At 53.5% G+C, this 25891-nt stretch overlaps 2 protein-coding genes across 2 annotated transcripts in view; one reads left to right on the plus strand and one right to left on the minus strand.

The window, feature by feature from the left end:
- CNGB1 (cyclic nucleotide gated channel subunit beta 1) overlaps positions 1-25891 on the minus strand; it is a 175385-nt gene that overhangs the window by 45935 nt on the left and 103559 nt on the right. The window contains exons 3-13 of the mRNA XM_067019696.1: positions 10837-10997; positions 7996-8053; positions 7624-7696; positions 6716-6836; positions 6569-6614; positions 6339-6375; positions 4512-4587; positions 4270-4309; positions 3735-3894; positions 2537-2612; positions 1227-1263 (exon numbers count right to left, since the gene is read on the minus strand). Coding sequence (XP_066875797.1) covers positions 1227-1263; positions 2537-2612; positions 3735-3894; positions 4270-4309; positions 4512-4587; positions 6339-6375; positions 6569-6614; positions 6716-6836; positions 7624-7696; positions 7996-8053; positions 10837-10989 — 877 coding nt within the window. The 5' untranslated portion in view covers positions 10990-10997. The remainder of the gene's footprint in view (positions 1-1226; positions 1264-2536; positions 2613-3734; positions 3895-4269; positions 4310-4511; positions 4588-6338; positions 6376-6568; positions 6615-6715; positions 6837-7623; positions 7697-7995; positions 8054-10836; positions 10998-25891) is intronic.
- SPMIP8 (sperm microtubule inner protein 8) lies at positions 18353-24816 on the plus strand. Its single transcript, XM_059045442.2, has 7 exons — positions 18353-18575; positions 22097-22158; positions 22378-22552; positions 22955-23016; positions 23229-23293; positions 23628-23660; positions 24786-24816. The coding sequence occupies exons 1-7, from the start codon at positions 18353-18355 to the stop codon at positions 24814-24816; spliced, it is 651 nt and encodes a 216-aa protein (XP_058901425.1).

A 25891-nucleotide genomic window follows, 5' to 3' on the forward strand; every position in this document is an offset into this window, starting at 1 on the left:
GGCCCTGCTACAGCTGGCTGAGACCTGCCTCCTTCCAGAGAAGCAGGGAGGAGGGTAGGAGGGTTGGGGGCTCCATCCTCAGAGCTCTCAGGGGCCCCTGGTAGGAGGGGGCGCGTGGGTGGCTCTCTGTTCCAGGGAACGTTTTCCACTCCTCTAACCTTGGCCTGGCTGAGCAGCTGCTTAGCCCAGGGGACTCTAGTCACTGCTCCATGACAACTTGCTTTGTGACCTTGGACACGTCTCTGCCCCTCTGCCTTCCCCAACAGCCATAGACGGCTCGCGCTGGGCCCTCCAGGGTGGCCACGAGCTCGAGACTGAGAGAGCCCTGCTCTGAGCCTCCCCTTCACGACGCTGTCACGATTATACAAACTCCATGACACCCACACCCGAGCGCCACAGCTGGCCAGCCTGTGGTGGCCGCCCATGTCAGAGTGCTCATAAAGGCCACCACTGGCCCCGCGGGCCCGGGGCTGGCAGCCCTGGGACGCCCGAGGCCCACGGTCCAAGGGCCTGTGTCCAGGGTGGAATAGGGCCACTGCTCCCAGGCCTTAACTCTGCTCTGCTCACCTCCAGTGCTCATCACTGGCCTGGCACACAGCAGCCCTCCATGAGCATTTGTGAATGGATGAATGCCCCATATACCACATGCCTTTCCAGAGGCCATGAAATGAAGGAAGAGCAGATTTTGGACCCTAGTCCTCCCCTTCTGGCCTCAGTCTGGGCCCCAGTCCTGGTGCAGAGCTGGGATAAAAGGCAGCACACATATCCCACAGGGGAGGGGATGCCATCCCAGCTCAAGGGGTCCAGTTCCCCCAGAGAAAGCCCAGCTCCCTCCTTTCACCCCACAACCAGGGACTCTGCTTAGCCAAACCCACTGGTCCTGGGGGCTGTGGGGAGTTCTCACCAGGGGCTCCTAGCAGGAAAGGGGGGGCCCATCCAGTTTGACCTCAGAATTATTTTTTCTGGATAGAAGCTGGAAGGCAAGCCAGGTTCCTGCCTATGTGTGCATCCACCCACCCCCGGCTCCCAGGAGGGGCCTCCAGCCACCGTCTGGCTCTGGGCCGGGCTCTGGCCACCTGGCCAGGCTGACCTGAGGTAGGGCCTACACAACATGGGGCTCTCCCAGCTCCAGGTCTGGAGGCTCTGCCTGCCCCACGACCCGAGCACGCTCAGACCAAGCAACCCCCATGGAGACACACACGAGGACCCACTAACGTGTCACTTACTGCTCTGCACGTCACATGTCACAGGGGAGTCAGGCTCCTGTATGGGGAGAAAAGGAGAAAAAAAGTGCTGTGGACTCCTCACCGGCCTCGCTGCTTGCATCAACCCTCCCAGCGCACGCAGGAGCAAAGGGGGTTTCCTCACGGCTCCCGGGACACTGCAGAAGATCCCGTCCTGCTTCTTCCCTCCCGCCTCAGAGGTCACCCGCTCCTCCAGTCACTCCCCCACCAGGGTCACCACTTGCCTCGTCCCACCTCAGCTCCTTTGCCCAGGCCGGGCCCCTGCCTGCGATGCCCTCTCTCTGGTCCTCTATGTATGAAAAACCTCTCCCATCCTTCCCTGGAGTGTTATCTCAAAGTCCCATCTGCACGAAGGCCTCTCCCCGCCAGCACCACACCATCCCCCTGCAGCCCCATCCTCAGGGATCCCCCCCTCCGTGAGCACATCTTCATCCACTGATCGCTCCTGCCACTGGATACCCCGCTTTCCTCCTGTTGGGGAGCTCCAAAGCTGAGCTTCCTCTGCCACCCACAGAGGCCACGAACGTGGAGCCTGAAGGCTCAGCCCACGGGGAAGGGACCCTGAAGCTTCCTGTCCACCTCCTACTGCAGGGGGACTGCGATCCAGGCCTCCTGCCCCCCAGTTCCAGGTGCTTCTATGAAGATGGCCAATTGTCCCCAAGAGAGAATGGCCAGGTGCGAGGTTCTGGGAGAGGGAGAGGTGGGGGAGGCCCTGCTCCCCCCACCCACCCATGTGGGAGCCCTAGGTCATCAGAAATGCACACAGGGCCCACTGGCTTCCTGAGAGCCCCACTTCTTCCCAGAACATTCCGGCCCCTCTTGTCTCTGGGCCTTTGCACATACTGACCCTCTGTCTGCAGGGCCTTCCTACAGCACCCCCTTCACTTTTACCCACCTGCTTCCTCCTCCTCCTCCCCCTTCAGCTCTCAGCTTGCAGGCCACTTCCACTAGGAAGTCTTCCTTCATGCTCCTGGGAGGCTCCTCCTCTGCACCCCACATCCTCTCTGCCCCCCACCCCCGGGGAAGCACCTCCCCCACTGACTGTGACCACCTGGCAGGAGGGGCTGGGCCAGCATTTCTCAGCCCTGTGGCCGCAGTGACCGGAGAGTGTGTGTGGAATGAGTGTGAGCCATGCAGACAGGCGGGCTGCGTGGGCTGAGCTCCAGCTTCAGGCTCCCTTCTTCCTTCTGTGCCCTCCCCTCCCACCCAGGGACCATGCCACCCTTGTCTGAGCTCCCAAGACGCCTCCAACCACCACTCAAGCCCCCCACTCCCCCCAGCCCAGCACCGACCTGCTCCCCAGCCTTCCCACGGATCACTGGCTGTGGCAGGGCCATCTCCAGCCTCTGCAGGAGCCATGCCATCAACCTGCAAGGCGGAGAGAGAGAGTCAGATCCCTCCCACAGCAAGGAGCAAGCCCGCCCCAAGGTGGACTGGAACCCAAGCCCCCGGCCCTGAAAACCACTGCCCCATCCCTGGCCTCCCCAGGAAAGCCTCTGGCTACTGTTCCGACCCCAGCAGGTAACTCAGTCCCCCTGACCCTCCCTGCCACCCCCAAGGTGCATTTCAGTCCCTTCACACGCTGCCAGGGCGGGAGCACCTAGCAGTACCTATCCTGATTTTATTTTTTTCATTTTTATTTTTAAAATAAATTTATTTATTTAATTTGGCTGCGTTGGGTCTTTGTTGCTGCACACAGGTTTCCTCTAGTTGTGGCGAGCAGGGGCTACTCTTCGTTGTGGTGCGCGGGTTTCTCATTGCAGTGGCTTCTCTTGTGGAGCACAGGCTCTAGGCGCCAAGAGCTTCAGTAGTTGTGGCTTGAGGGCTCTAGAGCGCAGGCTCAGTAGTTGTGGTGCACGGGCTTATTTGCTCCGCGGCATGTGGGATCTTCTCGGACCAGGGCTTGAACCCATGTCCCCTGCATGGGCAGGTGGATTCTTAACCACTGCGCCACCAGGGAAGTCCCTATCCTCATTTTAAATGCATGTACCACTTGGACCAACAACTCCATTTCCTCCAATTTACTTGCACGTGAAAGCAATGATGCCTGTATGAGGCTATTAACTGCAGCAAAAGTGGAAACAAACCTAAATGTCCTCTGAATGCTTAAATAAAAGCTGGTACATCCGTATAACATATCATGCAGCAGTTGAAAGAATGGGGCAGACCTCTATGCATAAAACCACCTCTGAGTTATGTCTTTAGGTGAAAAAAGTGAGATGAGGAACAGTATCTAGAGTTTGCTGCTGCCGGGGTACGTGAGTTTAAAGGAGAAATGTGCTCAGAGCTTGTCTACGTGTAGGAAACGCGCGGAAGCAGGAGAAGCTGCTGATGCGAATGCCTGGGGAGGGGGCGCTGCAAACCCCTTTGAATTTTCTCTCAGGTGCATGTATTACTTTTCTAATTTAAAAGACTCATTTGGTGGATGTTGGGCTGGGGCCACGCACTGAGCCTGCTGCTTGTGGGAGGAGAGGCATTTGGGAGGCTCACCTGGCAGAGTCCGGGCGGGGCGGCAGGGAGGAGGCCTGGATGCCGGGCTGGGGCTCCGGAGTCGGCTCCTCCTCGGGCTTCGGGGGGGCAGGAGCAGGCAGGGAGGGGCTCTCCTGGGCCTGCGGCACGGGCTCCATTTCCAAGGGGGTTCCTGCGGGCTCTATGCAGCAGGGAGGGCAGGAGACTAAGTATGACATGGAGGGGCTCCATGCAACCCCTAGGGCACAGAGTCCAGATTCAAGGTGCCAACGTGACTCAGTGGGGAGCCCCTTGGGACCACCCCAACTCCCCTCATCATCAGACAAACACAGAGCTGAGATGCAGGGAGGGGAAGGGACTTGTTCAGAACCTCACAAGGCTGTCCCAGGCTACTGGCTTTCCAGCCTGGACCAGGGAGGGTGGTTTAGGACTCCCACAACAGCCTGCTCCCTGCAAGCCCTGAACCCCACCCCGAGCATCCCTCAGGCCCCAGTTGTACCCCCAGCCCAGTCTGTGACCATCCCAGGCAGCCCCTTCCCAGGTCCCCTCCCTGTACCTGGACCCAAGGCAGCATCTGCAGGCTCATCTCTCCAGCCCTGGGTCGTAAACAGGAAGTGACGTCACGAAAGAAGCCGTTCAGGTGCATTCCCTGCCCCAGCCAGCCCCGCCCACCCTTCCCCTGAATGCCCTGCCCCTCTTGCAGCCCCTCGGTGAGTCCCAGGGGTGAGGACAGCCTGCTGGAGTAGGTAGACACTTCCTGGGTGGTCAGCTGCCTGTTCCCGATTTTCCTCGACTTACCTCGGAGGTTTTCGGAGGCTGAGGCAGCATTTTCTCCAGATTCTGCTCAAGCCACCTGAGCAGCCAGGGCCCGGGCCTGAAGAGGGGCCAGAGGTCAGCCAAGCGGGCTCAAGGAGTGCCCAGCCACGCTGTCCTGACCACCGGCTGGGGTCCCAGGCCTCGACCAGCCCTTCCTCAGCTCCCATTCTGCACACTGGGGACCTTGTACTGGATACTCTTAAAGGGCCTCTGGGGTGGGGGGCTTCCACCAACCTGAAATTCTGACCCAGGGCTGGACCAGGCTCTGGAGCAACAGGCCCAGCCTTGGCCTCCTGGGCACAGATGAGAACAGGAGCTGCCTGGGAACCGACCTGAATGCAGCCTGGGGGCCTCCCTGTCACTGGGACAGAGAGGTCTGGCTTCATGGGTATGTGAGCAGTGTGGTCACACAGGGCCCCATACTTAAAGGGCCCATTTTTGGTTTAATGCTCTATCGTCACTGTCTTAAACTCTTCAGCGGCCATGGCTCATGGGCCCAGCCGCTCCACAGCATGTGGGATCTTCCCGGACCGGGGCATGAACCCGTGTCCTCTGCATCGGCAGGCGGACTCTCAACCACTGCGCCACCAGGGAAGCCCTCTTAAACTCTTAATAATTTTTTTAAAGGAGTCCTACATTGTCATTTTGCACTGGGCCCCACCAATTATGTAGCTGGCCCTGGGACAAACGTTGGGTCCCCAGATCCATCTGACCTCCAGGCAGCCCTGTCCTCTTCAGGAAAGCTCCATGCTCCCAGGGGAACCCATCCCCCAGATACGACCCCCAGAAAAGCTGGCAAGTCCTTTGGGTGCCTTCATCCTAAATCGTTCTACTGGTCTCACAAGTCAGCGGAGTGGCCCTGGGGACCCGTGACCAGGGCAGCCTCCAGGGGACAAAAGAAATAGACAGCAAACTGGAGCAATGGATGAATGAATGGAGTGTGTGATTGTACATATTCATCCATTCATTCATTCATTCATTCATATATTCATTCATCCGTTCTGTGCTGAGTCCCCTTCATATGGCAAGCACTGTGCTGGGCACCAGGGCATTCAGCAGTGACTGAGACCAAAGCCCTCGTGCTCAAGGACCCGACAGTCTAATGAATGAATGAGGGAAGGAATGAATGGGTGGGGTGAATGGAGATGAAGGCATGACTCCGAATTTCCAGCAGAGACAGCAAACTGGAGGCTTCAGGTTTATTGGGGGAGCTCACAGTGTTTTTAAAATTTTTTCAATTAGTTGGCAACATCTAAAAATTAAGGATTATGTAAAAACCTAAATTTCTCGCTACTCTTGAAAACCTGGAGGATCTGACCGGGTCAGCACTCCTGCGGGGCAGAGAGAAGTGGAGTTCAGTGGGGCCCCTCCCTGGAGAGAGCCATGGGCTCCCCCGTTTGCCATAGTTCCCATCTAGCCTGCCACCCGCCTCGGGCAGCTCTGAGAAGTCTGAAGCTGTTGCCAACCGTGAGACCAAGCTGGGCACCGCAGTGTCCCCCACGGTAGCCCAGGCCCTGCTTCCGGGCTTCACACGGCACCCACCTACTCGAGGCCCATCTCTGAGGAGCTCATCCATGCCTTCTCCCCATCCTCAGAAGGTGGCCCCCACCCGACGACCTCTCAGTAATCAGCACAAAAAGCATGAACAGCATCGGACCCATCGTTCCGGTTTTGTGCATGAGAAAAGTGAGGTTCAGAAGAGATGAGAGGCATGTCCAAGGTCACACACAGGTGGTGGTGAACCCTGGGCTCTGGGCGTGCTGAACCCACGATACACATTACAGATGGGGCTCAAGGATGGGGACTCACCCGGTGTCTTGGGCCCTGGGGTCCTCACTGTGTCCATCTGCAGATGAAGGGAAGCCAGTCAGCAGCAAGAGGCCTGCCTGGAGCTCCCCGGTTAGCCCAACTCAAACCCAGGTTTGAACCCGGGCCGAGTCAGATGAGAAGCTCTGGCCCCGTGGACGCACCCCAGGGAGCAGGGCTCAACGCAACGGTCCCTGAGCCCACCCCTAAGCCATCCTGCTTCCTGGCCTTACCTGAGCCCCCAGTGCTGCAGTGCCCAAGGATCTGTCCTCCTGCCTGCTGGGACAGACAGACAGACGTGAGCAGCGAGTCCAGGGCCATCAGCCTTCCTCCTGCCCCTTCCCCACCCGGCTTGCCTCAGCTCCCAGCCCCAGTAGTACCTGAGCTGGAGCCTCCAAGCCAGCAGCGGTGCTCTGGGCAGGCCTGCCACTGTGGACGGGCTGCGGAACGACCTTCTCCACACCCTTTCTGAGCCAGGTCAGCACCCGGCTGCTGGGACCACTGAGAGACAGAGATACCGGCCTGCCCTCAATGTCCCCAGCCCCGCTCTGGTCGGCATGGCAGTGCACAGCATCCTAAAGAACTTGGTTTGAACCCCAAACCTTTATCTCCCCACTGTGACACTTCAGACACGTCACCTCCCTCCTGGAACCTCGTGCCCTCTCTGGAAAATGGGGGATGCCAACCTTTGGTGCCATTCCAAGCCCACCACCATCAGATACTCAGTAAAAGCATCACCGTACCACCCTGCTGCCCCATTAGCCTGGCTCCAGGGGGCCCCTCCTGCACTTGGCACATGTCTTGTGCTCTGAAAGCGTTGAGAGTTTCCTGTGAGGTGTTTCCTTGTGATGGAGGCTAGTCAGCCTAAACATGAGAGTCACAGGCTCACCGTCTGAGGCCAGCCCTCCACCCCCTCTGCAGACATGCTTACTAGGATAACTACCAAAGGTACTAAAATGTCTGAGCTATCTGGGAGATTTCATGGAAAAGTCTGGATCTCTGTCTTCATTGGGAAAATCAGAAGCTCTGGCCACACTAAACCTGCATTTCACCCAAGCACTGAGAAACCTCTGGTCCTCCTGTTCCATTTCTCTTGGTCACATGGTCCATTTGGCCCAGGGGACCCCCACCTCTGCCTGAGCCTCCCTTCAACCAATTCCTAAGATGTTCTGGGCCTTTGCTTGAGAGTAACTGTAGATCTGAGAGCAGTGCCCATCCCCACCCCCTCAATGGCTCCCTAGCTTGGGTGGGGGGCTGGCCCTGAGGAGAGGGGAGGGTGGTACAGTACCTGTTCGCTTCCGGAACCACAATGACCTGAGCCTGGAAGGATGTGGGTGGAGAAGGGGCAGCCTCCTGGGTTTCTGAAAAGGAGTCCCTCATACTTTAGAACTGGAGCCTCAGAGAGACCTGTTTCTACCCTGCTAGGGAGGTAAAGGCAGAGGAGAGGGGAGAACCCTGAGGGAGTCAGAAGCCCAGGGTTCCAGCTCAGCTCAGCTAAAAGGTCCCCAAGAGCCCACCCTTAGCATCTCTGAGCCTCAGTTTCTTCATCTGTGAAATGGGTCTGCCAACCTCGTGGGCTGCTGCAAGGCTCGGAGCAGTGGAGAACACAGCCCTTCCCCCGCCTCCAGCCACCCTGCCAGCCTGGGCTTCCAGCACTCACCCTGAGGGCCCAGATCAGCCTCCGCCGCTTTCTTCCCCATGCAGGCCTCCTCAGGTGGCTGGAGGGTTCAAACAGGACCATGTAAACCCTCAGAGAGACTAGCCTAAGGCAGGGGCAGCCCCTGATCCCCCTCACAACCAACCCCCCACAGGATCAAACAGCTCTATTCTCACAGTGGTCTCTGTAAATCCTGGTGGTCTCACCTTCCACCTGGGACACTCCCTTCTTCCCAGCCCCAGGGGCCCCTCATCCAGGGCTGGGCCCTCACCACACACCCCCCCCAAGGTGCCCCCCAGCCCTATCACATCCTCCAGGAAGCTTCCCCACTCAAGTGGCCTGAGAAGAAAGAGGAAGAGTTACAAGGCCTTGGGGCAACTGAGGGGAGGAGGAGGCAGGAAGAGCCCACCCCTCTGCCGGCCCCCAGCCAGCTGCTCCCTCTCATTCCGCGCCAGACCTTCCATTTCCCCCCTCGTAGCTGGGAGGACTTTAGCTTCTGCCCTCTGCCTCTCATCTGCCTCGGCAGCTGCACCTCTGTTGCTGTGTGCGCATGTGTGCAGGTACAGACAAGCATGCACATGCATACAGACACGCTAACATGTGTGCACACATACACTAACACACTCACTCTCATATACCTCACACACATACACAGACACACACATGCACGTGTGTATACTGAAAGTGACCCACAGACACGTGTGTATACACACATGCATCCACACACGAGCTGACGCAAAAATAAGTCCATCTGCTCACACATAGTTGTGCACATGCAAGACACAAAGCACATGTGCGTATACATTTGCATGTGCGAGCATGCCCCAACACATGCACATGTGCATATAGGCACATGCCCACTTGTGCATATACACATGCGCATGCATGCAGATGCACACACGTGCAAATATCTGCAAGTGTACAGACACAGACATACAAACATGCATATGCACACAATACATTTGCATATATACACAGACACAGATATCTGTGTGTACACACATGTACATATACATGCTCAGTCACATAAACAGGCATATACACACATACACACGTGTACCTGCACTGACACACAAACATGAACTCATGAACACATTATTTCATATGTGTATTAACACACAAATACACACATAGGGCTTCCCTGGTGGCGCAGTGGTTGGGGGTCCGCCTGCCGATGCAGGGGACGCGGGTTCGTGCCCCGGTCTGGGAGGATCCCACGTGCCGCGGAGCGGCTGGGCCCGTGGGCCATGGCCACTGAGCCTGCGCGTCCGGAGCCTGTGCTCCGCAACGGGAGAGGCCACAACAGTGAGAGGCCCGCGTACCACACACACAAAAAAAAACAAAAACAAAAAACAAATACACACATAGATATGCATACATGCACAGGTGCCCAAAATATGTATATATACAAACATGCAGGCACATACCAATATGTCCATCCACACAAACATACAAGCACAGATACGCAAATGAGCATACATGTACACGCACATGAATAGATTCACAGACTCAGAAACACACACTGGCATGCCCCACATGCACATGGAACTACAGGCACACGAATGCATGTGCACATACACGTACATGTGCGTACATGTATGTGTGTACACACACCTGTGAATTGGCATTCTTGTGTTCGTGGGCACACAGTTTGCTAATACACATGCATACACAAACATACCACTAAGAACACGGGGCACACATGTATGTACATACACATGTGTGCACATGCAAACACATATGCACAGCAACCCTATTCCTGGATAGCTCACTGTTCCCTAAACATACCCTGCATTACCCAGTAATAGCCTTTCCTCTGCCAGGAAGGCCCCACCTCTTCATCTCCTCCAGTTACAATTTGGCCCAGCCCACTGTGGCTAGGAAGCACTCCTCCACCAGCTTCCAATCTCCAAAATTAAGATGACTCTCTCCTCTGAGCTCCCAGAGTTTCCAGTCTGATACACTTATTTGGTCCTCCCAGAAGGGTAAGCTGAGGATGCTGTTGAAGCTCCCCACCTTCCCTCATCACCTCTATCTCCTAGAAGAATAACCTGGTTGGGTTCTCGTCTGCTGACCCCCAGGGCAATGCTTTATTCATCACTGTGCTCCCGGCACTGCACACACAGGTCTGGCATCGACTAGAAGCAAAATCGAATCTGTCTGAGTTTCTGAATTGGTTGTCATCAGGTTCCCGAATGAATGGGATACAGAACTGGCGAGTTTGATGTGCTTGACTGAAAGTTCTAGAGCAGTGCTGCTCCAGATGTGGTGCAGGAACCAGTGTCAGTCTTCAAACTGTTACTGGTCCACAGTGATTAAGCAGTTTGCAGCAGATTGTCTAACAACACACTGCTTCCCTCATGGAGAAAGTCTCACTGCAAAACAGATACAACTGAACTAAGCAGCGTGCTTACTTATATAGTAAATTTACATCTGGCAAGCTCCTGATCGCCTCCTGGACTGGTAACAAACAGTTCATGAATTGGCTATTTTGAGTAGCTCTAGAGGTTGGTAAACAATGGTCAGTGGGCCAAATCTAGTCTAGTGCTTGTTTTTGTAAATAAAGTTTTATTGGAACGCAACCAGCTACGCTCATTCCTTTACGTATTGTCTATGGCTGTTTTCACACTACGGTGGCAGAGTTGAGTAATTAACAGAGATGGCATGACCTACAAAGCCTGAAATATTTACTATCTGGCTGTTTACAGAACCAGGTGACCGCCACGTTTCCTTCTGGCTCCAGTTTTCTCTGTTGTGGAAGGTCGCTGGGGACAGCTGACCTGAGCTGGCGATTCTCCGAGCAGAGTGAGGCCCGTGTGCCCTTCCTCACCATTCAGTTCTTACCAGGGACTCTTCCTCTAGCCCAGTCTCCTCAGGGGCTGCTTCAGGCTCCGGCTCCAACTCTGGCTCTGGTTCTGCCCCCTCCTCCTCCTCTCTCTTGGTCTTCACTGGTGTCCCTGGGGGCTGAGGCAGCACCCTCTGGACCCAGCTCAGCATCCTGACACCTGTAGGGGACCGAGTCCTTAGGCCTCTCCAGAATGCTCACGGTTGCTCCCACCATTCATGGGCTCCTTTTGTGAGTTATATATTTCCCTTTTCCTTCATCATCTTTAAAAGTATTTTTGCAGTTATACCTCCAGGTATTTTTCCTCAAGCCCACAAACATATGTGTGTAAAGAGGTCGGTCACAACAGTGTTAGAGCAAAAGATGAAAAACATCCAAATATCCATCAGTAGGAGACTGGTTAACTGGGAAGTACCTAATCGGTCTTCTGTAAGCAGGGCACAGATTAAATAAATTATAATACATCCAATAATGGAATATTATGGAGCCATTTTTTTAAGTAGATCAATTTGAACTAACATGGAAAGATCTACACGCTTTGGACTCCAGTCATGAGCAAATCAGTTAAATGCTCCATGCCTCAGTTTGCTTGTCTGTAAAATGGGGCTATTAATAGTAGCTATCTTGTGGAGGTTATTGTGAGGATAAAATAAACTGATGAGAGCAGTGACTGGCACACACTGAGAGCTTAATAAATGTTGGCTGTGACTATTATTGGATGTTAAGCAAAAATGCTAATGATAGACTATCATGTTCAGCATAATCCCATTATAAATTTTTAAAAGTACATTATGAGCAGCATATGAATGGAAAATATTTTTTGTTTAATATAAGATAAAAATCAACCTATTTTCATGATTTAGAAAATTTTAAGATAAAATAACAAGCCCCTTTTTTCATGGATAACTGCGATAGTTCAGCCTTACCTTACATGGGCTCAGTTTCTGGCATCATTTACTTTCAGGGAATGGGCAGCCCTGCCCTTATGACTAAATCCCTGCCGAATGGCCTGGCCCAGCGGGCGCCACACAGGTCAATATATGCAAACTCCCAGCCTTGAAGAGCCCTTCTGAGGCCATGCCCGCCATGGTGTATCCTCCCTCCCCCCAGCCATGGGCAGCCAAGGTATTCTCTGTCCCTCGTCTGCCAGGGACCCTGGCCACAGGCTGCAAAGGGCAGGCACAGGGCCCAGGACCCCTGCCCCAGTGCCCATCTCCCCACAGCCCCGGCCATGCTGCCTGCCCTACTACTCACAGCCCTGACTTCTGTCCCTGCTCTGGCCTCAGGAGCCCAGCTTCTCCTAAGCGAAGCTGTGCTAAAGGACACAGCTCTGAGTGGGGGGTCAGATCCCTGGCTCAGCGGCCAAAAGTGTGACTTGGGCCAGATATGACACCTCTGGTGTTCCATTTCCTTGTTGGGTATGGGGGTAAAAACACTGATTTCCAAGGTTGGTAGAGCCCAAGATTGCATGTTTAGGATGGCAGATTCCACCGATCCCAGCCAGCCCAGGCAGCCCCATAAGCCATGATCACCTCATCCTCACCTCCTCCCACTCAGCCTCAGTAAATAAGCGTTTTCATCACCACTTTATAGCCAAGGAAATGGAGGTACAGAGAGGTCAGCAGACTTGCCCAAAGTGACACAGCCAGTAAGTGGCCCAGCTGAGTTTACGCTCAGGTCTGCCGGGCTCCAGGTGTCCCACACCTACCCCGGAGGTACTGATGTTTGCCCAGGATCGTCTGTTTCTGCAGGCCAGGCCTGCAAGCCATTTCCCAGCAGGCAGCAATGCTGGCTTGTGCTTCTGAACCTTCTGGAAATGACTAGGGAAGCCTTCCCCACTCCCAGTTTCCCTTCTTCCCCTAGACCCAGCGATTTCCTCCTGCGGAGAAACACGTGCAGGCCCCTCCCATCTTTTTGCCCTGTTGCTGCTGATTCCACGTTGATGAGGGAGGCGCAGGCAGGAAGGGGGGCCTGGGAGTGGTGCCCAGAACGACAACAGTGCTTAGACCACCAGCCTTTCAGAGTCTTCCCGGGAGCTGCGGAAGATACAGATTCCTAGGCCCCTCTAAACCCTCTGCAGGATCTGGAATCTGTATTTCACAAGCTGCCTTGGAGAGTCACTAAGGTTTGAGCCTCACAGAGGAAGACAGAAGCCTCAGATTTCCAGCCTTGCCGGGTTCTCCACGTCTAAATGGCTTGATGGGAGGAGAGCATGGAGGGAGTCTCATCAGGGATCCCACGGAGCCGCGACCTCACCCTGAGTTACCTGCTCAGATGCCGTCCACCAGCCAGGAATTGCCTTCTTCCTGCCTCTCTCAGCTGACCTCTCAGACACAGGGGATTAATTGGCAGCAGCCGGGTTGGGCCGTATGCAAAGGATTAGGAGGTGCTAAAGAAGGCGGGGAGGCGGCAGTGGAAGAGACGAGATTGATGCAGAGGGAGCCGGCAGCAAACCCCGGGGACCACCAGGAATCGGCCCCGGGGAAGGAGCTCTACATGGCCCTGGTTTGGGGCACCATGAGCTGCCAGGGGACCTGGTTCCCTGCATACCCTGGCCAACCCACAGAGCAGCTGGTGGGAGGATAAGAGCTTGGAGTCCCCAGGTGATTCTGGGAGACTCCTCAAGGTAGCAGGAGCCTGTCAACTCTCAGTCAGCAGTGGCAGGAGGCACATTCCAGCTCTCCAGTCCCAATGCAGGGACTCAAGCAGAGTCCCTCTGTCTCAGAATCTTCTGCAGCTTGGGCAGGGCCTCAGCACCCCCTGCCTTGGGATCCACCAGAGTGGCTGTGGTCCCAAGGCTAGGCCTTTAGGGAGGATCCAAGGACGGATAGATGACTGACTGCATCCAAACTGGCCACCTGAACTGAGGTCGAACCCTAGAGGGGGATGGCAATCTCAGGGGAGAGGGAGAGAGGGACAGAGGCCCAGCACAAAGGGGCTCAGTGAGGTGACAGGACCTGGGTGGGGGGCAGGGCAGTGGGCTGTTTACCAAGAGGCAGGGGACTTGACTTGATCATCTACAACATTTCTCGACCTTGCCTATGTGCCAGGCAGCTTGCCAGCCTTGGCACATTGAGAAAGACAGAAATAGGACTAGCCCTCACGGAGCTTACATTCCAATGGAAGATTCAGAAGTAAAAACGATTAACGATGAACTTAAAAATATCTCAGATATGCTGAGTGCCATGAAAGAAGCACACAGGGCAGAGACACGTGGGAGGTAGTGGGGAACGGGAGTGGGCCTAGGTGCCTCTATGAAGAGGGACATATTTGAGCTGAGACATAAGATCTGAGTGAATGGTGTTCCAGGCAAGAGTAAATAAAGGTGCTGAGCCTGGAATAAGCTTGGATGCACCTGAGGAACAGAGAGAGGGCCAGGGGCTTCGTGGGTGTAGGGGAGAGTGGTGGGAGATGAGGTCCAGGACAGATCAGGTAGGGCCTGTAAGCCACGGTCGGAAGATGTGGCTTACAGAAGCTGATGGCCCATGGAAGCCCATGATGGTTTGGAACAGGGGCCGGACACCACCTGTGCAGCTGTTTTGTAGTGGGCAGGTGTGGAAGCAAGGCACTAGTCAGGAGGTAGCAGTGGAACAAACCAGTCTGTGACTGGACGACCCCTGTCCTCTCCTTCCTGTGCAGAACCTCTGATATGCAACCACCCCCAAGGCGACTGGTGTGGGAGAATGTTCTTTCTGCCATGTTCTGTCAATACGCCAGGCTGCTGGGGATCGGCGCTCCTCCCCGTGGCACCTCCAGCCAGAGAGGGCAGTGAGCGCTACTGCTCTGCCTGGGTGTGCAAGTGCTGGCCAGCGTCATCGGTGACGCTCACCCATGCCTCTAGCTCGACAGAGACCAGTGCAGAGATGACGAGGCTTGGACCGAGCAGGTGGCAGGGGAGAGAAAAGGGGAGGGGCGGGAAAAAGGAGGTGTTGAGGGTACTCAGCTTAGGCAACTGGCAGGTGGTGCCATTTACTGAAAAGAGGGAGCCCGGGGCTGTGGTGTGGAAGAGTTTTGGGGGAAATCATGAGCTCTACTTCGTTGTCTGAGAGACCTCTGAGTGGAAATGCGCACCAGGCGGTGAGAGGTGTGTTTTTTGGGGGCGGGGTGTGTCTGGAGTCTGGGAGAGGTGGACGACTGGAGATGGAAATTTTGGAGGCATCAGCTCAGCTTGTAGATGATGCTTAAAGCCACGGGACTGATTGAATCAAAAGTCAAGAAGAGAAGGACCAGAGACGATGCCTGGAGCATACTGGCACATTTCGAAGTTGGGAAAAGAAGGAGGAGCTAGGAAAGGAGACTGAAAGAGCTGCTGGTGGGGTACGGGAAGAGCCAGGAAGCCAGGTTTGCTGCAGCCAAGACTGCTGAGTGTGTTGGGGGAGGATTGGCCACATGGGACCGCCATGTGAGTGGAGGCTGACCTGTGCCCCAAGGCTCGGCAACATGGGGGCATGGAGCCCAGCCAGTGGTCAGAGTCAGGTGGGCCTGGCTGAAGAGTAATGAGCTCTAGGGTGAGTCAAATGAACGAACCTCAGCTACACCCCAGTTGGATGACTCTCGTGTGCATATATACAGAGGGAAAGAAGCCAGACTCAAAGGACCCCAATGGCCCATGCATACAAAGCTCAAATAGGACACAATTAGCCCGTCTTGTCTATGGCTGCAAACATTGGTAGTAAAATTATAAAGAAAAGCAGTGGTTATACTACTTGGCCAGGAGAGTGGTTACCTCTGGCAGGAGGTGGGATTGGGAAGGGGTATGTGGAAGCTTCTAGGGGCTGGCAGGGCCCTAACTTGCTTTCTTTAGCTGACATCAATTTTTTAAAACAACGTTATTGTCGTATAATTTGTATGCCATAAAATTCACCAGTTTTAAGGGTACAACTCAATGATTTTTAGTAAATTTACTGAGCTATGCAACATCTAGTTTTAGAACATTTCCATCAGCCCAGTAAGATCCCTCATGCTGGTTAGAATCACTCCCCATTTCCCCCACCAGCCTCAGGCAGCCACTAATCTGCTTTCTGTCTCTAAACATGTACCTTTTCTAGACATTCTATATAAATGGAGCATATAATATGTGGAGTGTTTCTGTGTCTGGTTTCTTTCATTTAGCATAATATTTTGATGATCATCTACATTGTAGCACATATCCATAATTCATTTCTTTTTAATTCCCAAGAGTATTCCATGGCATACAGTCTGTTTCCATGGCATAGATATATTAGAGTCTGTTTACCTATCTGCTAGTCAATGGACACTTAAGTTGTTTGCACCTTTTGGCTATTATAAATAATGCTGCTGTGAACATCTGCACGCACGTCTTTGTGTGGACATATATTTTCATGTCTCTTGAGAAGATTCCTAGGGGTAGAATTGCTGGGTCATATGGTAAATTTATGTTGCACTTTTTAAGAAACTGCTACACTGTTTTGCAAAGTAGTACCCATGTCTTGACCTGACTGGTAGTTACACAGGGTCTCACTTTATAAATTATGAGTTACGTTATATATTTATGCACTTTTTGTTATATTTTTATAACAAATTTTGTTATATTTTTTGTTTTTGTTATATTTTGGATTTTGTTATATTTTTAACTTTAAAAGAGTTAAAAAAAAATAAATTGCGATGGGGTGGTGAATGAAGTCCAGGGAAAGTTTTCTTTAAGGGGTGGGACTTGGGGATGCTGCTCTGGGGCTGGATGGAGCACTGGAGGAGAATCAGCTAGGGAGCCAAATCCTACTTGAAGCTCACAGTAGGGGTGCCAGGGCCCAGCAGGCTCAGCACTTGGGCAGGTGTATGCAAAAGCACATGCCAAGATATGCAAATGTTAAGAGTGTCCCCAGGGTTTCCTCACGGGAATGGGGGGGCAGCGTCCACCTCCAGTGGTTCTTTTTTTTTTTTTGGCCTCCCTACAAGGCTTGTGGGATCTTAGTCCCCTGACCAGGGATTGAACCCCGGACCACAGCAGTGAAAGCACTTAGTCCTAACCACTGGACCGCCAGGGAACTCCCCCAGTGGTTCTGACCTTGATGGTGATCAGGCCCCAGAGCTTCAGGGTGCTGGGCTTAGGACCTCATGACCTCGCTTTTTGGGGAAGGTGGGAGGGAGGCTGCAGGCCTGCAGGGGGAGTATCACCTGCTAATCCCTGTCCTGCTGAGGCCACCACTCTCCCTGATCCCCTTATGCTGACCCTGGATCCTGGAAGCCACTAATCTCCACCTCTGGAGACTCAAGGACTGGCAGGCAGGGCAGTGCCCTCTTCTGTGAGGCTTGTAAGGAGGGGAGCAAGTGTCCGTGAGCCCCGCCAGCTCACAGGCTCTCCTCCCGGCAGGGCCCTGGGCCCTTGCTTAACATAGATGGGAGCTTTGAGGCCCAGAGAGAGACAGTAAGTAGTCTAGGGTCACACAGCCTGCCCTGGCCGGCCCTGGCCAGCCCTGGCATGGCCACCCCAAGGGACACCCAGCTCCTTGTCTGATTTTCCCAACATGCCCAGCCTGTGTGAGGCCTAGGAGACAGCATCCTACAGGAAGGCTGAAAGAGGGGGCCCGTGCAAGGACCCCTGGCAGCAGGCTCTTCTCCTCGGAGCCTCCGGTTGTCATGGTTGCCGAGGAGCCGGTGCCCTCACAATCAGGCTGCAATGGGCATTGCCTCCACAGAATGTCCCTTTATTCTCCTACTGCCTCATAAGGCACTGCGGCTCGGCCCAGCTCCCTGTGCACCAGGGGCCTGTGGCCTGCAGGTGAGGTACCACCGTGGTGGAAGGAGCGGGGAGTCCTCCCTCCCCTCTACCCTCACTTCCCCACTTCCCTGTCCCTTCCCCACGAAGGCCCAGCCTTCGAGCGGCTTCCCCATCTGGTCGCCATGCCCTCTCCGTGCTCCTCCATGGCCCAAGGTCCTCTCTCCTCCTACCCACCTCCCTACCGCCCACTTCCATCTCTTACCTCCAACTGGGGTCAGGAAGAAAGCAACGGGACTCAACACATTCTCACTAAAGTTTAAATGACTCGAAGGCTCTGGGAATATCCACTTTTTAAAACGAAGCACTGGGGAACCAGCCATCTTTTTTTCTAGTTCCTGTCTATCACGTCTCTCCCCTTATTTAAAACCTTTCTACGTCTCCCTGTGGAATGTTGAGTAAATGCCAGGTACCTTAGCTAAGGCCAGAAGCCCGTAATTAACTACCCAGAGGCAGACTGAGCTCAATTGTGAATCCACTCGCTGCTGCTGCCGCTTCCTGCTCATCATTGAAGCACAGACACAAATGGCATCTCTTTTTAGACCATTCGCTGGATCCTCCAGCCTCCCCAGACACACACCCCCTGTACTGACCTCTGCCAGGGCCCTCAGCACATCCTCTGTGTGTGTGTGTGTATTTGAGCGTCCCTGACCCCACCATAGCTCCTGGCACACAGTGGGTGGTCAGTACCTGTTGGACGAGTAGACAAATCGGCACTGGCCAGGTTGTGTTCCCACAGAGAAGGGTGTCTGGCTGGGGTGTCTCTGCCCCCACCAGCCATGGCCCGCATCACCAACCTGGTGCCCTGGGAGGACGGCTCTACCCACGTGTACGCATCCCCGGCCGTCCTGCTGCCCGTGGCACGGCGGCGCAACAAGCTGGCCAGCGTGAAGCAGCAGCTCTACCACCCGGCCCTGCCCAGCCTGCGCCGCATGGACATGGACTCCGTCAGGGCCTGCCTTTCCGACGAGCACTGCCGGTCTACCACCTACTGCTGCAAAGGTCAGGCCACCCGGCCACCACCAGCCCCTTTGGGCCTTCGGGGAAGGCGTGGGCGGTTTGGAGGAGAGAGATCTCGGAGGGAGAAAGCATGAGCGGCAGGTGAAAGGGTTAAAGGGAGTCGTCCCAGCTCAGCTTCTCCCTGCCTGGGTATCCTCCAGGCCTGAGCCTCTGTTCCTTACCAGTAAACTGGGGTGCTAACAGTGCCGGCCTGTCAGGGCTATTTTGAGATTAAAATGAGATAAGGCATGAAAAGCACTTGGAGTAGTGCCTGGCACATAACATGTGCTCAACAATAATGTTATTATTATTGACGGAGAGGGAACGGTGCAGAGGTCAGCAGTTGCAGGAGGAGGGGGAATAATAATAGCAATGATAACAACTTCTGCCCAATCATCTCTCCCTTTGAAAAAGGAAGAGAAAGACGCCTGTCATGAAAGAGAGGTGGACATGGGAGCCTCTGGGGTAAAGGGCCACACGGGGCTAAGGAAGAACCCTTCATCGATTGAGAAGCTTGGGTATGGAGATAGGGGTGCCACACAGACACCCACACTCATTCGTTCCAGCACATTTATTAATTGCCTGCTTTGAGCCTGACACTGTCCCTGGAACAAAGGCGCTCCAGCTAGCGGGAACAGCACATGCAGAGGCCTGGAGGGGAAAAGCCGCATGAGGTGTTGGTGAACTTGAGGGGTGTGGTCAGGTGGGAGGCTAAGGAGTGCGGGGGCAGCAGGAGCTGTGGCTGGGGATGAGGACACAGCTCAGGGAGGGCTAAGCTCAGGGATCTGGACTTCCCGGGGAGGTAGATAAGAACCTCTGAAGACTTTAAGAAGGCAAGAGGTCCGAGCATTGGGGCCGTGGGGAGTGGGTGACCCAGAGAGACTAGAAGTGGATGATGGTGGGGGAGGGTGAGCGATTAGGACACTGGGAGGGACCACAGTTTTCAGGAAGCAGTGATAGTGTCTGGCCAGAGGGGAGGGATTTGGAAGGTATTTAGGAGATAAAGTAACACGACTTGTACCAGTGTGGGTAGGGGGGCAAGAGTGAGGAGTCCAGGGTGATACCCAGGTTCTGACCCCGGTGGCAGGTGGAGTGAGGGTGTCGGAGACTATAGGGAGGTCTCCAGAGGCCCCACAGAGACCGCTGCAGGGCCACGATGGGGACACAAATAGGGAAGTGGGTGGGGACAGTGGGGGAGGGGCGAAAGATGAGGTGGAGTCCCGACACCCCCCCTCCGAAGGGGAGCAGCTATGGGGTCCTGCTGATACTGTGTGGGAAAGGTCAGCACAGTTCTACCAATTTCCTGGCTTCCAGGAGAGGCCAGGAATCTAGATTTTTAGGGCGAGCTCTTGATTATTACAAGTATGTTTTTAATAAAAGCAATGGAGTCACAGTTTCAAAATTCAAAATGCTGTAACAATGTACATTTAAAAATTCTCACTCCTCCCCCTGCCATCCCCACTTACAGGTAACCACTCTGAGCTCCCGCTGCATCCTTCCGTTGTTTACTACTGTAAATACAAACCTATTCTTTTCCTCCCCAACTTTTTGTATTAGGAACATATTCAAACATAGAGGAAGGTTGAAAGACTAATACAATGATCATTCATTACCTTCCACCTGCTTCGATTAATATTTTGACATATTTGTTTTCATTCTCTCTCTCTCTCTCACACACACACACACACACACACACACACACACTTTAGCAAGCAGTTCCCAATGATAGAAACAACCTCAATACCATTATCACATCTAGGAAAGTTAAAAATAATTCCCTAACATCTAATATTTCAGTCCATATTAAAACATCCCCAATTATCCCCAAAGATGTGCTTTATAGCTGTCAAAAGAATTTTGGAACCAGGATTCTATCTAGGATTGTACCTTGTAATTTGTTGTCATGTCTCTTGGGTCTTAGTCTAAAACAGTCTACCCACTTTCCATTGTTCCCTCATAATATTGACTTTTTAAAGAGTCCAAAACAGTTTTATTGTAGACGAGTCCTACCTTGTGAATTTGAGTGATTGTTTCCTTATGGTGCTGTTTACCTTGATAGTCCATTTTCTGTAAACTAGAAGATAGGTGTAGAAGCTTGATTGTAGAAACTTTCACAGGTGTTGGATGCCATACTTGCCATGATGACTCAGCAGGAGGCACATAATGTCATTATCCTACTATTCGTGATACTAAGTTTGATGACTTCATTAGGTGATGACCTGAATCTATATTCTTCTTTGCTTCCAATCGTCTCAATTTTAGGCTTTAAAGCCATATAGAGGCATATACTCTTCTGCACCTTGGAAGGTTTTGAATCAAGAACTTCCTCTACGGGCTTCCCTGGTGGCGCAGTGGTTGAGAATCTGCCTGCCAATGCAGGAGACACGGGTTCGTGCCCTGGTCCGGGAAGATCCCACATGCCGCGGAGCAACTAAGCCCGTGAGCTATGGCTGCTGGGCCTGCGCGTCCGGAGCCTGTGCTTCGCAACGGGAGAGGCCACAACAGTGAGAGGCCTGCATACCACAAAAAAAAAAAAAAAAAAAAGAACTTCCTCTACTGATTTTTAATCAAGGCATAGTGAGGATGTATCATAGTTTATTTAACCAGTCCTTTAATGACAGACACTTGAGTTATTTCCAATCATTTTCTATTACAAACTACGCTGAAATGGGTAAACTTTCTACCCACATAATTTCCCAGTTGTGCAATTGTAAAGTAGGATAAATTCCCAGAAGTGGGACTATAGGGTCAAAAGGTATGTGTATTTATAATTCCAATAGATAATGCCAATTTCTTTCCATAGGCTCATATCAATTTATAACCCCCGCTGGCAACATATGTCAATGGCCCTGTTTCTGATAACTGCACTAACTTTTGGATTGTTTCCAATCTGATACGAAAAATTGGTATCAATGTAGTTTGAATATGCATGCATCTTATTATGAGTGAAGCTGAGTGTCTTTTCATAGTTTAGGGACCATTTGTATTTCTTGTGTTTGTGTGTGAACTACCTGTGCAGACTGTTTACCTATTTTTCTTTTTTTCTTATATTTTGTTTTATTTTATTTTATTTTGTCTTGATTTATAGGAATTCTTTCAATATTAGGGAAATTGCACCTCATCTACAAAATAAGTGGAAATATTCTTTTCCCATTTGTCTTTTGACTTTCCTTATGTTGCCATGCAGAAGTTTATTTCTATGTAGTCCAAGTTATCAACATTTTCTTTAGGCTACCTGATTTTGAATTAGAGTTGGTAAGGCCTCCCTCACCCCAAGGTTATAAAGAAATTTATCCATGTTTTCTTCTAGTACATCTATGATTTCATTATTTTACATTGAAATTTTTTATCTATTTGGAGTTTTGTTTTGTTGAATGGGGTGTGTTAAGTAAGAATCCACTTGATCTTAGATTTTTTTTAAGTTGTCAAGTATTTCAAAAACCTTTTAAAGCAGTGTGAACCAAACCTCTCCTGTGTGGGCCTGTGACCACTGGTGGACTCCTCCCTTTCTCTTTCTCCTTCAGATGACTTTGACAATGCCTACTTCACACTCCTCGGTGTCCCCAACAAACCCCTGCAGTGCTTGGTGAGTGTCCTTTGCCCCTGGCCCTGGGTTTGCTCTGGGGACCTGAAGGTCCCTCGTGCACCCAGCCCCAAGCACCTCGAGTGCTGGGCTCTACTCCGCGCACTTCCTTAGCTACCAGCTTGGGAACCTACCCCTTCGCAACTCCTTCAGGGGCTTCAGGAGCCCCCTGGGTCAGATGGTTCAAGTGCCCCCCGCGCCCTGACTCCTTCGTCCTGGCAGGACATCACGGCGACCGGCCAGAGGCTCCGAAATAGGTGCCGCGAGGGAAAGCTGGCGCCCATCGCACCGGGCATCAACAGGGTCAACTGGCCCAACTTCACGCACGTCATCGAGGACTGGTTCCGCTTCGTGTCCTCTGCCGGCGAATTCAAGCTGCCCTGCCCGAGCAAGAAGGGTCAGTCTACCGGCGGGGAGGATGCCTTAGTGTGGGAGAGACAACTGGGCCCCTGGGTCCCTAGAGCCTGGCCCTCGAGCGCTGACCGCGGGCGGGTGGCTTCGGGGGTGGGCTCTGACAAAGACAGGTCTAGGAGATAGGAGAAGCTGGGACACTCAGCGGGCTGGACCCAGACAGATTGAGGTTCACAGAGACAGGGCTTGTCCTGGGGAGGGGGCGGGGCCAGGTCCGAGCCGGTGGGAGCCAGTGTGGCGGAGGTGGAGGGCAGGGTTGGTTCTGGGACTGACGGAGCTTAGTCCAGAGGGGGGACCGGTTCTAGGAGCAGGCGTGGGCGTGGCTTGATCTAGGGGCGGGGCTTGCTCTGGGCTGGCGGGGGACCAGAGATGGGTGCTCTCTCCGCAGTCGAGAGTTTCAGCGGCTACGCTGTGCGGTACTTGAAGCCGGAGGTGACCCAGAACTGGCGGGTAGGTAGGCGCGCTGCTCCGTCCCTGGCGGGGCGGGGGTAGGAGAGAAGCGGCTAACGGAGTCGGGGAAGGGGAGAGGAGACCGAGAGTAAGGTCTCCCAGTGCCCAGGGCCAAGATCCCCGGCAGAGAGTGCTGTACGGGGCCTCGGCGGGGGAGTCCGTGTCCCCTCTACTCAGTGGACCCCCCCCACCATTCCTCTGGCCCGCCCCAGTTCCGTCTTAACCAGAATCCCAGCCTGGATCGCTATGGACAGAAGCCTCTGCCTTTCGACTCCCTGTAAGTGACCCCACAGACCCCGGGGCCCCATACCTGGCGGAAGGAGAGTGGGGTCTTGGCTGCTTTCACCACCGCATACCTAGTGGCCCTTGAAAATGTAAGACCTAGGAAGAATTGATTGGTTCCGAAACACCACAAGATAATTGCAATTTCAAAATGACCAAACGGAGCATCGTGTCATCCAGTCCCTAGCAACTCCACCTTTCAGAGTGGAGGAGTTAAGGTGGGGCGAAGGTGCAGTGTAATCTTGGTGGGATGGCGCCTGCCGATGTGTTTGTTCCCAGAGAGGGTCACCCTTCCTCACCTCGGCCTCACTCTCCTCTCTCTTTTGCAGGAATGCTTTCCGACGCTTCGGCTCGATCTACAGGTAGGGCTCCAACTGCAGTGGAAGTGGGGGGAATGACCCCGCCCCGCCCCACATTTGGCCACGCCCCCCAGTCGGGCAGCTCGCAGGCCCTCGTGAGAGAGGTGCCAGAGGATTGGTATCCTCCTGGATGATGTCAGGGGGGCGCGAAGGTCTTCCCCCTGGAGAGATCTTCGCCAGGCAAAAGTGCAGCCCACTGGGAGGTGGAGGGAGTAGAGTGCCTTTCCCTTCCGATTTGTCCCAGAGGAGGCCAAAAGGCAAAGATGGGGGTTAGGGTGATTAGGGAGGGCGGGGTTACCTAGAAGAAGAGCAGGGACCGGAAGAGTATAAACAGACATATAAGAAATACAAAGGAAGGAGCCAAGAATTTGCCTTCCAGGGAGCAGGTGAAGTGGTAAGGGCTGGGATAAGTGTTCCCAGGAGAAGAATGCAAGATATTCAAGCACCTTCCTAATTTAGCCATCTCCCACCTCTCCAGCCCCATTCCCTACACTTTAGCAGTACCAGACTCCTGCGTGCAACCCAAACCAAGCAACCAAACACTCCATATCTTTGCTTGTGCTGTTTCAGCACCTAGATGACCTTTCTACCTCTGCCTGGAAAACTCCTCCTCACACTTTAAAGCCCAGCCCAGATGTCCCATCCTCCTTGAAGTCTTCTCTGACCTTCTGCCTTTCCCCTCCAGCTCAACCCCTCCTCCAGCTGGTCTCCATATGTGCATCCCTCTCCATCTTAGAGCAGCACAAAGCATTATCATTATTGATGGAAGTTTGCCTTCTCTCACCCACCCCGTGCACACACAAGGGAAAGCTTTTTTCTTTTTACTACTATATAATGCCTGCCAGAGTAGACTCACTAAATGATTGAAAAGTGAGTAAAGCTCACGGGAGATAAAGATGAGGCAAACCGGAAGTGGGGCTTGAAAGTCAAACAGACCAGCCAAAAATATATTAAAGGAAATAGGGAGCCATTGAAGGCTCTTGAGCCATAGAGAGACAGGACAGAAGCTGTGTTTTCAGAGCCTCGAGGGCAGGAAGGTGGGTTTGGTGGGGAAGGCCTAGAGAAGGACAGCTTGATTTTTCCCCAGGAAATCCTAGAGGCCCCCACCTCACCTGTTTCTTTCCACAGTCGTGTCAACTATCTGACCCCCTGGCGTTAATCTGTGAAAAGGAGGCGGGTCCCCAGGCTGCTGAACCACGCCACCTCAGTTTCCCCAGCAGGACAGAGGGTGTATGGTGGCAGCACCCATCTCCCTAAGAGTTTAGCCTGACTGGAAATAAACCTTATGCTCCATAAGGAGGCACCACACTCGTGTGTCCGTGTGTGTGTGTGTGTGTGTGTGTGTGTGTGTGTGTGTGTGTGGTGCAAGGGCTGGGTGAGGGTCAGGACCTCAGGATATCTTGCCCTCACCTGCCTCCTGCCAACTCCTGGAGGACTGGTGGCGGTGGGGGGAGTTGGGAAAGATGTCTGGTGACCCCAGGTAGAGAATCAGGGTCTAGGCCCCCAGGGCCCAACCAGGGATGAGGTACAGAGGCAGGCCGGCCTGAGAATTAGGTTTTCTTTGTGTCCCCATTCCACTGCTCATAACCCTGCAACCAAGCCCCTTCCGCCTCAGACTCTGAACTTGAGCACTAAAGAGAAAAGAGGGGGCTCGAAAGGGATTTTAGACGCCTCTCTCAGAAGCCCTTGCCATCCCAGTGTGTGCTGGGGGCCTCCCTGGGCCCAGGGTTCCCCTGAAGAAGTGGAATCAGGCCCTGGAGGGTTGGCCTATGGTCTCTATTCCCTGTGAAGCAGCTGAGTGTGGAAGTAAGATGAGGTGCCCAAGCCCACTCAGAGAAGAAAGTTTCCTCTCCCCAAAGCGCCGCCAATGAAAATACCATGTAAGCAAAAAGTTATCTGCTCTATCCACATAGCTTCAGGATTAGCCCTCATCCGCCTACCAACCTACAGAGAGGAGGCCTGATGTGCTGGGGACAGCCGTGGGGCTCCTGGGCCAGCTCCAGAATAACCCAGCTCAAAATCTGGGGCTAAAGAAGAGTGTCGGCATGGCTGGGTGTTAGAGCAGCCAGCATCAGCACTTAGCTCCAGGACCTTCCAAATAGCATCCCACCTGTGGCCAGTCTGCAAGGACAGACCCAGATCAGGGTAAATAGCCACCAAGCTCAAGAACTGTTTGTACAGGACTCCTGGTGCTAGGATCTGAGGTCTCAGGGATCCATGAACCTTCTGAAATC

Source organism: Kogia breviceps, chromosome 18 (assembly GCF_026419965.1).
Source record: "Kogia breviceps isolate mKogBre1 chromosome 18, mKogBre1 haplotype 1, whole genome shotgun sequence".
NCBI lineage: Eukaryota > Metazoa > Chordata > Mammalia > Artiodactyla > Physeteridae > Kogia > Kogia breviceps.